The sequence below is a fragment of the Caenorhabditis elegans genome, chromosome V (assembly GCF_000002985.6).
Source record: "Caenorhabditis elegans chromosome V".
Lineage (NCBI taxonomy): Eukaryota > Metazoa > Nematoda > Chromadorea > Rhabditida > Rhabditidae > Caenorhabditis > Caenorhabditis elegans.
In genome coordinates this window covers 8,935,975-8,947,162 of record NC_003283.11, presented here as the reverse complement: position 1 = coordinate 8,947,162, position 11,188 = coordinate 8,935,975, and the positions used below count along the sequence as shown (strand labels likewise).

The 11,188-nt window shown below is 38.2% G+C and overlaps 2 protein-coding genes and 3 non-coding genes across 8 annotated transcripts; 1 reads left to right on the top strand and 4 right to left on the bottom strand.

Moving 5' to 3' along the window:
• Positions 1–664: 664 nt before the first annotated feature.
• On the bottom strand, positions 665–787 carry T19A5.7. Its single transcript, NR_069136.1, has one exon. It is a non-coding gene; the product is annotated as an Unclassified non-coding RNA T19A5.7 (non-coding RNA).
• Positions 788–2,764: 1,977 nt separating this feature from the next.
• T19A5.9 lies at positions 2,765–2,965 on the bottom strand. The gene has a single exon (NR_069135.1). It is a non-coding gene; the product is annotated as an Unclassified non-coding RNA T19A5.9 (non-coding RNA).
• Positions 2,966–3,099: 134 nt separating this feature from the next.
• On the top strand, positions 3,100–7,571 carry T19A5.3 (the record flags this gene model as incomplete). 2 transcript variants are annotated; one of them, NM_001028971.5, is made up of 10 exons in its annotated part: positions 3,100–3,197; positions 3,658–3,729; positions 3,785–3,886; positions 4,495–4,731; positions 5,099–5,240; positions 5,332–5,487; positions 5,583–6,138; positions 6,184–6,296; positions 6,426–7,042; positions 7,129–7,571. In NM_001028971.5, exons 1-10 carry the CDS (start codon positions 3,141–3,143, stop codon positions 7,222–7,224), a joined length of 2,148 nt encoding a protein of 715 aa, NP_001024142.1. In that variant the 5' UTR covers positions 3,100–3,140. The 2 variants fall into 2 exon arrangements, with proteins under 2 accessions (NP_001024142.1, NP_001024143.1); NM_001028972.5 differs by lacking the exons at positions 3,100–3,197; positions 3,658–3,729; positions 3,785–3,886; positions 6,426–7,042 and having other exon boundaries at positions 4,221–4,731; positions 7,129–7,166.
• On the bottom strand, positions 4,164–4,307 carry T19A5.10. Its single transcript, NR_069134.1, has one exon. It is a non-coding gene; the product is annotated as an Unclassified non-coding RNA T19A5.10 (non-coding RNA).
• Positions 7,479–10,804, bottom strand: unc-23 (BAG domain-containing protein; the record flags this gene model as incomplete). Of its 3 annotated transcripts, NM_072906.7 has the most annotated exons (5): positions 7,479–8,079; positions 8,441–8,711; positions 8,813–8,961; positions 9,011–9,760; positions 10,533–10,804. In NM_072906.7, 5 exons carry the CDS (start codon positions 10,542–10,544, stop codon positions 7,885–7,887), a joined length of 1,377 nt encoding a protein of 458 aa, NP_505307.1. The 3 variants fall into 3 exon arrangements, with proteins under 3 accessions (NP_505307.1, NP_001380002.1, NP_872142.1); NM_001392570.1 differs by lacking the exon at positions 10,533–10,804 and having other exon boundaries at positions 7,484–8,079; positions 9,011–9,948; NM_182342.6 differs by lacking the exon at positions 10,533–10,804 and having other exon boundaries at positions 7,885–8,079; positions 9,011–9,595.
• Positions 10,805–11,188: the final 384 nt, after the last annotated feature.

Here is an 11,188-nt window from a genome sequence, read left to right as displayed (position 1 = left end):
GAGAAATATAAATGTTTTTGGCAATTATCAATTTTTGATGAACTTAAATGTATGTATTCGAGATATGAGCCGACGCAGTTGAGCGTGCTAGACTATTAGAAATACGGCGGTAGTTGAACATTTTAAATAACTCATTTTGGTATTTAGAGCTCAAAAAAAGTAGCATTCATAATAAAACGTATTTCTCATAATCAGAGAAAACTGTTGTTTTTGGCCTACAATTGCAGATTACATATTCCAAAATTGATAGTATTACTTCTATAGAGAAAAAGTGATCAAGAAAATCGAAAAACGTTTACAAAACATCAATCACAAAAACAATTTGATTCGAAAATATCGGGATCAGTCTAATTATTCAAAGAATCCACCTGATCCGCAATAGTGTCCGGATTCCTTTCTGTTTTTGAAATTATTCAAATGATGTTCACAGTTGGATACTATTTGAAATTCTCGAATCATCTTATTAAACTCTCATTCTCTATTTTCGTTTTCTACGATTTTACTGTTTCCACAGTTTTTTTTCAGTTTTCTTTCCTCTGATGAAAAAGAACAGAGAAACATTAAATCATCACCCTGATTTTTTTTAATTCTGTATATCTTTCAATTCATTTTGAAGCCTTTTCTCTCTTTCTCAATCTGTCATCACCTCTATTCAGATCTTTTTATCATATCTTTATCCAGTCGACCTCGCCCATAATCAACAGGCTAAAAAACCCGCTTGTCCTCAGTGATAAACCTTGATATCTTAGTCCCTTAGCCTTTTTCTCCCCGCCTGTTACGCAACAACAGTAGTGTACACTTTTGCCATTCCAATGAAGCTCTCCTTAATTGGCACGATGTCTAGATTGACTTCCTGCCATTCGAACGACTAAACATGGCCATCGGAAGACTATTAACTCGTTTTCATCTTCATATCCTCCCCTTTCTTCGCCCTTTTTAGACAATTCACTTTCAGTGTTTCTTTTTTTGCCGGAATATCTCAACTTCTTCTTCTTTATCCACTCTCTCTTCCATGTCGTTTTCTACAATTTGCATTAAAAACTAGCGAGAGAGAGATTGTGTGAAAGTATGCCCTCGGACATATTTCAAAAAGTAAAAGCGATTGAATTTGCCGATATGGATATATGAAGGTGCATGGCAAGATTTGCATGCCATTCTGGATTTTTCACTCAAATTTATCGGTCGCACCTTTTACCGTAGTCTTCTTAATATGATAGATTCAACAACTTCCAATGTAGAAAACTTTTCTCCGTGTTTTCTATTTGTGACAATAAAAGTTAATGTTCCAAACAGTGTTAGCAGTATGATATCGATTTGCCCATCAGGTCCATTGCCACATTGACACACATGGTGCACACCCTCGAAATCTGCCACAATGCACACTTCCTGATATGCGCAAAACTGTATTTAGAATATTTCTCGCATTTGGTTACCTTTTTTGGAAACCATTCTTTCTCCTTTTAATAATTAGGAGAAAGTTTCCCTAATAATCAATTTTCGTTTTGGTTTTATAAAGTCTACTGTATGTATAAAAATATATTATAAAAAGTTCTAGTTTATATCTGATCACTGTTCCAAGACATGCTGATTAATCACTTTGATACTGATTCGTTAGTTTTACGGTTAGTTTTACTATAACTTTTAAAAAAGTATATTTTCAGTGTTCCTTTTTATTAAAGGAAATGTATACTTCATCTCAATAGCTGGAACACTATTTTATTCGCGTATCTTAAATTAACTAAAGTCGTTTGTTCCTCCGGCAGACTTTAAATCATTGAATCAGCAGATTGGCAATTAGTGGTCCAAAATTGGCCAGAGTCGATTTATTAGTCGAAATTGGCTCGTAAATCACGCCGTTCTTCATCAATCCGTTTTCCGAAATCCAAAGAAGCTAATTCGGTGTCATCATCTATCAGGCGGTCGCTACTTCGGCTGTCCGGCGAGAAGAAGAAGCTGATTTGGTTTTGTGGAGAGAAGGAAAAGCACGCACGTCCGTTGACTGTCATTCCCGCCCGTTTCAACCGCTTCATACCTCGGATCGTTTCTCGATTGAATTCTGTTGGTGTCTCTCCGTGTTATAATTGATCCGTTTCACGAGATAATACACATTTTCAACTTCTCTCTTTTTCCATTTTCGCACTTTCCACTTCTTAATTTCAATTCAATTTATTTTCCAATCATTTTATCAGAAGCTTTGTTATCTGTTATCGTCTAGTAACCCGTTTTTTTGGTAGGTTTGGCGCATTGCCAGTTATGTCAAAATGAACAGTATTTTACTTTTTTTCACTACTAGTTTTGCAACACCGTTGCTCAATTTTAATTGATTACATCTCACTATCAGCTATTATTTACAAAAATTATTAAGATCTTTAAATTTAGATTTTTTCTTGAATTTTCAGATGAGCTGGAATTGAAAATTAGCAATAAAACTAATATTTTCAAGAAGCTTCAATCAAACTTTAATTGTAGTTCAGTTGGAAATCGTAACCTCCAAATAGATAGTCTTCCACAATTAAACATTATTTCTACAAACAACAAGAAATCCATTTCGAAAGCACTTTTCAACAGTTCGTTAGAACAGAGCTCTTCATCATCGTCTTTTTTTTTTCTTATTCATTCCTCTGCATTGCCACCCCCTCGGAAATGTTCATCTTCATCGGGTCCCCTCTAGTCATGTATCGCCTTCTCACCGTAATCCTGTCTTTGAATGTTCAGACCGTCTGCGTCTCAGAGTCCTTAACTTCTTCCGACAGGCTTCTTCTTCTTCTACACCGTCTTATTCTCTCTTAGATAGTCGCGACGCTTCATTCTACGGCCACCTTCATCTTCTTCCTTCAGCTTCTCCCTCCCCCTTGCCCCCTCTGTGTTATGTCCTCCAGCTACTGTTTATTTCGCCTTGGATTCACATTTCTTTACTCCCACTGTCTAAAAAAACCAATAGAAACTTTTACCACACACACAGGCTACACCAATAAACTCTAGAGCGTACACGATCTAGGTCACAGCTTGAAGCTTTCGCAGTTTATTGTATGCTTTTTTAATTACTTCTCTTTCTCTCTTCTTTCTGCCACGTCATCTCTCTGAATCTGCCAATTCCAGAAGTCACCAAAGACGGCTGCCGTGTCCCGTCCCGAGACACGATGCCCATTCGGTTACTGTCTCTCGTATTGGTCATTCAAGCAGTGTCTACATACGCGGTAAGTTCTCCCACTCAGACTCATCAAGAGTCTTACTCTCTCATCATCTTTTCCTCTAATTATATTCTCATTCATTCGTCTCACCATCCACGGCAAATTATGTTTATTTATTACCTAATCGGAAAAACAACAACAAGAAAAAAGAGCGAACGTCGTTCGTCGATAGATCGTTGCATGAGATTGATGACGAACAACCGAACCGTACAGAAAAAAAACAGATGACGATTCGCGTAAAACTTAGCTTAAACTGTATACATAATGGGATCTTCTGACAAAATTTCAAAATCTGATTTGGCAGCGAAAAAATTATAAGCTACCGAGTTTGGAAGCTTTCGTCATTATACGTCTTGTAGTTTTGGAAAAAAAAATTTTTTATTCGATAAAAATAATTTTGCTAAAGGTAAATATATTTCATGAAAGATTTTTTGCAGTATTTGAAATTGAAATTTAATTAATTCAGCAAATAAACGATGCTTCTTTCGGAGATGCTCCACATTCTCACAGACGACTATATGGAATCAGAAGGTTAAGGGTTAGTTATATCAACCGTCATTTGATGATTCTAATCATTTTTTTTTAAACTCCAGATGCTTCGGCCGATTCCCCAAATAGTAGAACATTCACCAACACACGAGTTTTCTGATCGTCGTCGTCAACCTTCCCGTGTCTCAACTGAAGATTCCGAACAGGTCAGTTAGGCGTCAAAGGTCTACACTGGCATCGAAAAAAAACCTTTCACAAGGGCAAAAACGTGTTCTATCCATATCCATCCTTGTCCCATCTGACTCATTTTTTGCCTTACTACTCTCTGACGTAATCGTAAGGACGGTGAAAAGAAGGAACAAATCATCAAAAAGATTTGCCATCCGATACCAACCGATTTGTTGAAAAAGAACGATGGATGCTAGAAAAAACTACATTTCTGCATGCATATTTGTTGTCCACCACCCAACATACACACATTCAAAAGGGACAATATGTGGCATGTCATCCAGAGTTTCGGAATGGGGGCCCCCTACGTTGTCGCACATTCATCCACACAAGTTCTTTCTCACTTGCGAATCTCGAAATCGAAACCGCAAAATCTGGTTTGCAAGCCTGCATGCCCTCTGTCTCGGTCACGCAAAAGGGAAGCGAGTGAATTAGAAGAAGAGAGACAATCGAGATTCTCTCACTCTCGCTTCCACCCGAAAACGAAACTAAGCTCTCCCGCGGCGATGACCTCGCTTATCTCCAGCTTTTTGTTTCAATCGAAAGTCTGCGTCAGATCATGTTGAAAACCACATTCCATTTACAGGATCAGGTGTTTGTACCACGCGCTGTTGCACCACCAAGAGCATCACGTCCAATTGTGACGTCATCCACAACCGAGTCAGCTGAATCTTCCGCAGAAACTGTGCCAACAACATATGTTGTTCAGACTCTGACCAAGTATGGAAAGAGTTTGGATGAAGCTAGAAGAAAGAGAATTGAAGCAAGATGGAAGAGATTGGGTATCAATTTTAAGACAATCAATCATCCACTTCTCAACACTGTAAGATTTATTTGAACTTTTTAGTAGACGAAAAAAATTACGTGGCATTTTGAGTCAATTTCCTGCCAAAATCTTCAAAAACTTGGCTGAAAAGCTGACAAAACTTGAGTAAAAGATTCAAAAAAGTTTATAAACAACTGTAAATTTTAGGAAAAAGGGTCCAGATGTGATTATATTTTTAACAAGTCTTGGATTTGCCTTCAGCAAAATTTATGCCAGTTGCTCAACTAAGTTCATAGTTTTTTAACCAGAATACTTTAATATCGCTCCAAATATTTGTTTATCAAATGAATTATCGAATTTTTAAAATCTAAAAATTGTGTTTTATTCACAAACGGCATCATATTATTTGAAAAAACTTTTCCAGGAATCATCTGAATCTTCCCACTCTGGCCATCATTACACTATCCGCCAGTTGAATGCTCCAAAGAAAGTGGAAAAGTTGGTTGAAGTTGAACGTCCAGCAATTGACCAACCGATTCTTCATGTTGTAAACCCATTAGACCAAGGTTAGTCCATTTTGAATTGTTTGAATGTTTATGTGCTTTGGGTAATATTTCGTGTTTCTTTCTGGTGGCTTTGAATGTAATTGTGCTTTAGGATTTGTTCCGTCCGAACCCGAACCGCAACCAATTCTGCCTGCTGAGCTACCAATTTCTGGCAATTATCATTCTCGTACAAAACCTATTCTGAAAGGTGTCAAATTTGTGCAAGAAAAATTGTCCGTTCGCCCTCGTCTGAGGATTCGTCGTCCTGGTTGGTGCTTCTATTTTCTATTTGCTTTTGGGTCTATCCAAAAATTTATTTTCTATGCGTTTGTTGCTTTGCTACTTACTTATATAATCATTTAGGAGAGAAAGCTGAACTTCCAATGCCAGAAGATCCAAATCTTACCCCATTCATGAATAATGCCAGAGCTAAATTTGGATATGGAACAACAACTCTTCCACCAGAAACTACCACAATCTACGTACCACCAACAACTGCTTCTCGTCGTCCAACAACTACAACCACTACCACAGAAGCTCCTGTTGAAGCTTCGTTCGGAATTTCTGGAGGAGACTCAGGAATTATTGATACTGGAGATTCTGGTATTGTTGGAAATGGAGAGTCTGGCCTTGTTGGTACTGGTGACTCTGGAATTGTTGGAAATGGAGATTCCGGAGTTCTCGGACCACCAGGAGATTCAGGAGCAGGATTTGGATTCGGACCATCTGAGCTGCCACCAGAGTTCCAGAACATCGGATTCGGAGTTGGAGGTGGACCACAAGGATTTAATTTCAATGTGCCAGCTGACAAAATGGAGCCCAAAAAAGAAACAACCACGACAACTGCAGCACCAACAACTACCACACCAGCAACTACAACAATGAAGCCAGTTCCAAAGAAACCAAAACATGTTCAACGGTAATTAATCTTAAAATTTTATATTCATGAAAAGATGTGATTTAGAAAACAACCAAATGCTGCAATCGACAAGGATGAGCCAGTTGTAATTCCTCAAAATTCGGGTCTCCGTCCAGTTTCACCACCAAAAGAGTTTGCAGGCGCTGGAGGCTTCGGAAGTATGTGCTTTTTTAAAGTTAAAAATATTTTTGAAAAAAGTAGATTAATTTTTCAGGATGAGTATACAAAGATAACACTAGTTTTACTTGATAAATTAAGTTTAAAATAACGAAAAATTCGGTTTCCAGGCTTCGGAGGCGGAGGCGGTGGCGGTGGATTCGGAGGTGGGGGAGGAGGATTCGGAGGTGGTGGTGGTGGCTTCGGAAGCGGATCTCCATTTGGAGGAGCTGCACCATCACCACCATCGGGACCTGATCCAGATTTCGGAGGAGATACGGCAGCCGCCGGACCAACAGAGGAAGAATTTTTCACTGGAGAATCGGCACTCTCTCGTTCCAAGGGACCAACTGGAGACGGATACGGACCCCCAGTATTCCCAGGCGGAGCTCCCCCACCACCAGTTCCAGCTGTTGGTCTTGGAGGTGCCGCAGCAGGGAAGTCTCCATACAGTGGACAAGAAGTTGATCAAGTTGAAAATACTGGAACAACTGTAAAACCATCGGCTCTTTTGAGTGTTTTAAGCAAGGCCGACACAGGATTCAACCAAGTTATTGATCATTTTGAGAACGGAACTCCACCAGAGGCAGCTTTCATTGATATTTTGGAAGTGGCTCTCGGATCTCAAAAACTAGATTCACAGGCTAAATTGTTGGGTCATGTTGATAGAACAATTGGATTAGATAATCTTCAAAGACTTCAAAGATGGGCTAATACTGCTGGAGCTATGGATGTATTCAAAGATCAGGTACAAACATTTTAAAAAATCTTTAAATTTTCGAAAAAAAAAAACGAATTGAATGAATCAAAAAAAAAAAGCCAATTTTGTTTCAGTTCGTAAAATTCGCCAAGAACTTCCAACCACCACCTGATCTCTTGCCAACAGTTCCTCCACAACTTGAATATCTTTTCAAAACTTCAGGAAAATAATTTCTTCTCCTCTTTCACATTGAATTCCCCTAATTTATTTTTTAGTTTTTATTTTACAAAATTCAATTCACCAGAGTCTCACTACCTAACTCATTCCCTTCTCATAGTTTTATTCCCCACTTTTTTCTTCCTTCTTCTGCATTTCCACTGCATTTCGATCGACCTCAAAACGGGATAACTCACATTTTTCGAGCAACTCGAATTTGTTTGCGAACACTCTTTCTTTGTCTGTTCATTCTTTTGATTCTGCTCAGTTTTTTTTGCCATCCACTATTTATTTATTCAGATTGTTGTAAAACAAATTTTGAAGAAAAAAAAACATGATAAAATAAAAATGAACAATTACTTGTGCTTTGAATTTGAGAAACGAAGAGGGACAAGTTCCAGAAAAGGGACAACCGTAGGAGGAATGAATGAATGACAAAACGAGTGAAAAAGAATGGAAGAATTATGAATGAAAATTCTATGGCTCTGAAAACTCATGAAAAATCACAGAAACATTTAAATAGACATCAATCAGCAAAAAAATCTACAAAGATTTCAACAGAAATTCACAAAAGACACTCTAAAAAAAGGGCTGGAGACAAAAGAGATTCATGTCAAAATTAGGCAATACTTACTAGAAAAAACATGAGTATCTATACACAATTTACACAATTTCTATTCGCTTTGATCATCCATCAAATCTGCTTTCGTTCTCTCAGCATTCTCAATTTGAGACATCAGATTTTCCAGACGACGCTTGATGCGTTTCTGATCATCAGCAGCGCACTGAATTATGATCTTCAAGAAGTTTTGGCAGGTGGCTCCAGCAGTTTCTTCGTACGAACAGGCGTTCATGTAGGTTTGTAGGCACTGAAAAATATTAGTTCATAATCAATTTATAAAGGAAAAAATTCTTTGAGCTGACTGAGAATATTCGAAATTTAAAAAAGTTTATTAATTGTTTGTTCCTCAAAATTGGTTCACTCGCATAATTATTCGCATAAATGTAGGAGGTTTAATTCAAAAAATTTGAAATGATTTTCTAGTTTTCATTATCTGTTTTTAAGTAAAAGATCAGGAATTCAACTTTTGTTACATATGACAAAATTGCAAGATTTCGTTGTAGATTTTTATTTACTTGAACTAAAAAATTCAGTAATTTGCCACAATTTCTAAAATAGTCTAAATAATTTCTCAGGTTCAAGAAACCTCAAAAGAAAAAAAAACATACCAGCTTAGCCTTTTCAATATTCGAATGCATCATTTCTCCGACTTCATCGATCATCAAAGTTGCATCTTCCAGTGCTTTTTTCTGTTCTTCATTTCGTGGAGTTTCGACAACAACTTGAACTGTCTTTGTTCTTTTTGTCAATCGGTCAGTGATTGCTTCAATCTCTTCACGATCACATTCTTCCAGTTTGAACATGCAGTTATGAACACTGATTTCTCCTAGAGAACGAAGAATTTGCTCTTTTTCCATTTCGAGTTCAGCAGCTTTTTTTCTGAAAAAAAAAACATAATTTGAATGATTATCAGATAAGAATATTGCGAAACTTTTCTAAACCATTTCCTTATCAGCAATAAAATTTAATATAATGCTCACCTCAACTGCTCAACTTGTAATTCAATTTTATCCAAAGTAACAATTGTCTTGGCATTGAAATCAACAACACTTTGATTACGTTGAAGTTTCTTTCCTCTCTTTGGCTTTCCTTCGGTGATTGGGGAGGTTAGTGGAGATGGGTCGCCGTCCTGAAGTAACAAATGTCAAAACGTGTAATTATAATTCAATTCGACTCACCGTTTCTTGTTCCGGACATAACTCGCAATTATTCTTTCCGATCGTGATCTTGGCAATGTTCTCTTCAAGGTTCTCATCACCCTTTCCAGAATCACGACTACCTTTCTTCTCCAGTGGTTTCTCCTTCTTCTCATATGGCAATGGAATAACTGCTGGTCTCTCGGGTACCTCAGGTTCCTTTGGTTCACGAGTACGAGATGGTGGTCGAGATGAAGCTTTTGTTGACGGAGGAGTTGTCTGACGTTGTTGAGCTTGTTGTGGTTGTTGCTGAGAATATTGTGGAGGAGCTTGATTCTGCTGAGAGTTGCGTCTTAATGTAGAAGTTGGAGATTGAGTTGATGTTGGTGTTGGACTTCTCCTGTATCCTTGCATCGGTGGGTTTGGCGATAGTCCTCCATCTCTTCCGAATCTTGGAAAATCAGGGAAATTAGAACTTCCATTTGAGAATCCACTTGGGAAATTTGGAAACGACGGGAAATTCGAAGACCATTCAGAATCGTTTGGGAACCCAGATGAAAAACTGGGAAAGTCCGGAATAGGACTACGAGATGGGAAGTTAGGTGAGAATCCGTTGGAATGATGCATATTGGTATTCACGTTTGGAGCCTGCTGGTATTGTTGCTGAGATTGCTGTTGTGGTTGCGGTTGAGGTGGCTGCTGTGGTGGTTGATTTCGATCGTTGTCAACAGAAGACGAGGAGTTACTTCGACTATGTGATTGATTCTGACCAAGTATTTTGATTGGTATGTTCTGAAACATGCTGAATATTAGGATGGTAGAAATGAAAGTTAGAATCAAAAAAGATAAGAATGAGTGAGTTGGTTAGTGTCTCTTGTGTTTCTGTTTGATAAGAGTGACTCCTCCCACTTTTTTCTCGTTTTTCAATCATATTTCAGCAGAGGCAAATGAAAATCGATTTCGAAACTGTATTTTTCGAATTTCCATCTCTACTACTAAATGTTTCTCTCCTCCGAACTGTTGTCCTATTATCGACAGGTCGAATGGAACGTTTCAATTTCGATGGATTAGCGATAGAAATGTTGAGATAAGTCGGGCAAACGATTTGCATGTTCAAGGCCATTTTCGCACCCATCAAAAAACGTCCAGAATATTCTTTTTCTCTTTCATTGTAATAGTTGAGTTATCAGTGTGTAAAAAATCCTAGACGCAGGCACGTTAAGCAGCTGTCTTTCTTTTAGAGACAGGGCTTTATTGAAGGGAACAGAGGATAACAACACAATTCTCGTGGCACAGTGTAATGTTTTTTTCTCAAAATAAAATAATTTTTCTGCGAAAATGTGCCAGATGAGACTCAATTTTCTGGAAGAATCCGAGGCTCCGTGAGACAGAAAATTATGAAACACAATAACCCAGTTTTTTGTAGACCTCCAGGTTAGACCAGCGTCTGAGTCTTTTGATATACCAGTTCTTTTGTTTGCAGAAAAGTGTTAATCAGGAAAATTTACGAGAGCAAATAATGTCTGGTACGTGAATGAAGCAGCTGATAAAAATTGAAACTTACCACGACTGGCATTGTTAGCAATAGGTCAAGTAGGGTAAAATAGGGGCAATATGGGATGTGAGAAGGTCGATGTCTCGTTTGCTTTCAATATGCGCGGAACACTCGGACCGGTTCGCCTTTTCTGGAGGAGAAAGAGGTGGGAAAGCAATGCAGGGGAAAAGCAGCAGCGACACAGACACCGAAACAAAAAGTTTTGACAGTCAGTCACTGGTGGCGGTTTGACACAAACGGTCTGAGTCTCCTATTCTCTCGGAAAAAAGAGGCAAAGAAAAGAGAGTTACGAAACAATTGATGGCGGGCGCCCGGCCACGCCCATTCAGTTCTCCGCAGTTCGGGAGTCTTCGAGAAGAAATATGATGGGAGACAGTGTATATGGAAACGAGACGCAGAGATTGGTTTGAGAATCTAGACAATCAGTGAAACGCGAAGATTCAGAGATGAAAATGATAGGCACTGTTTTACGAGGTGTTTTGTTGTTTTTCAGCTTTTCCAAAAACATAAATTTTGGCAACTATAATATATTTTTCACTGCGAAGCTGTGCTGCACCTTTTATTTCTGTGTCTACTTTTCAAAGTGAAAATTTTTTTTTGATATCGATCATTTTTTCGTAATATTTTTCCGATTTTTTTAAAGTATTAGAGAACCCCACGTCGCC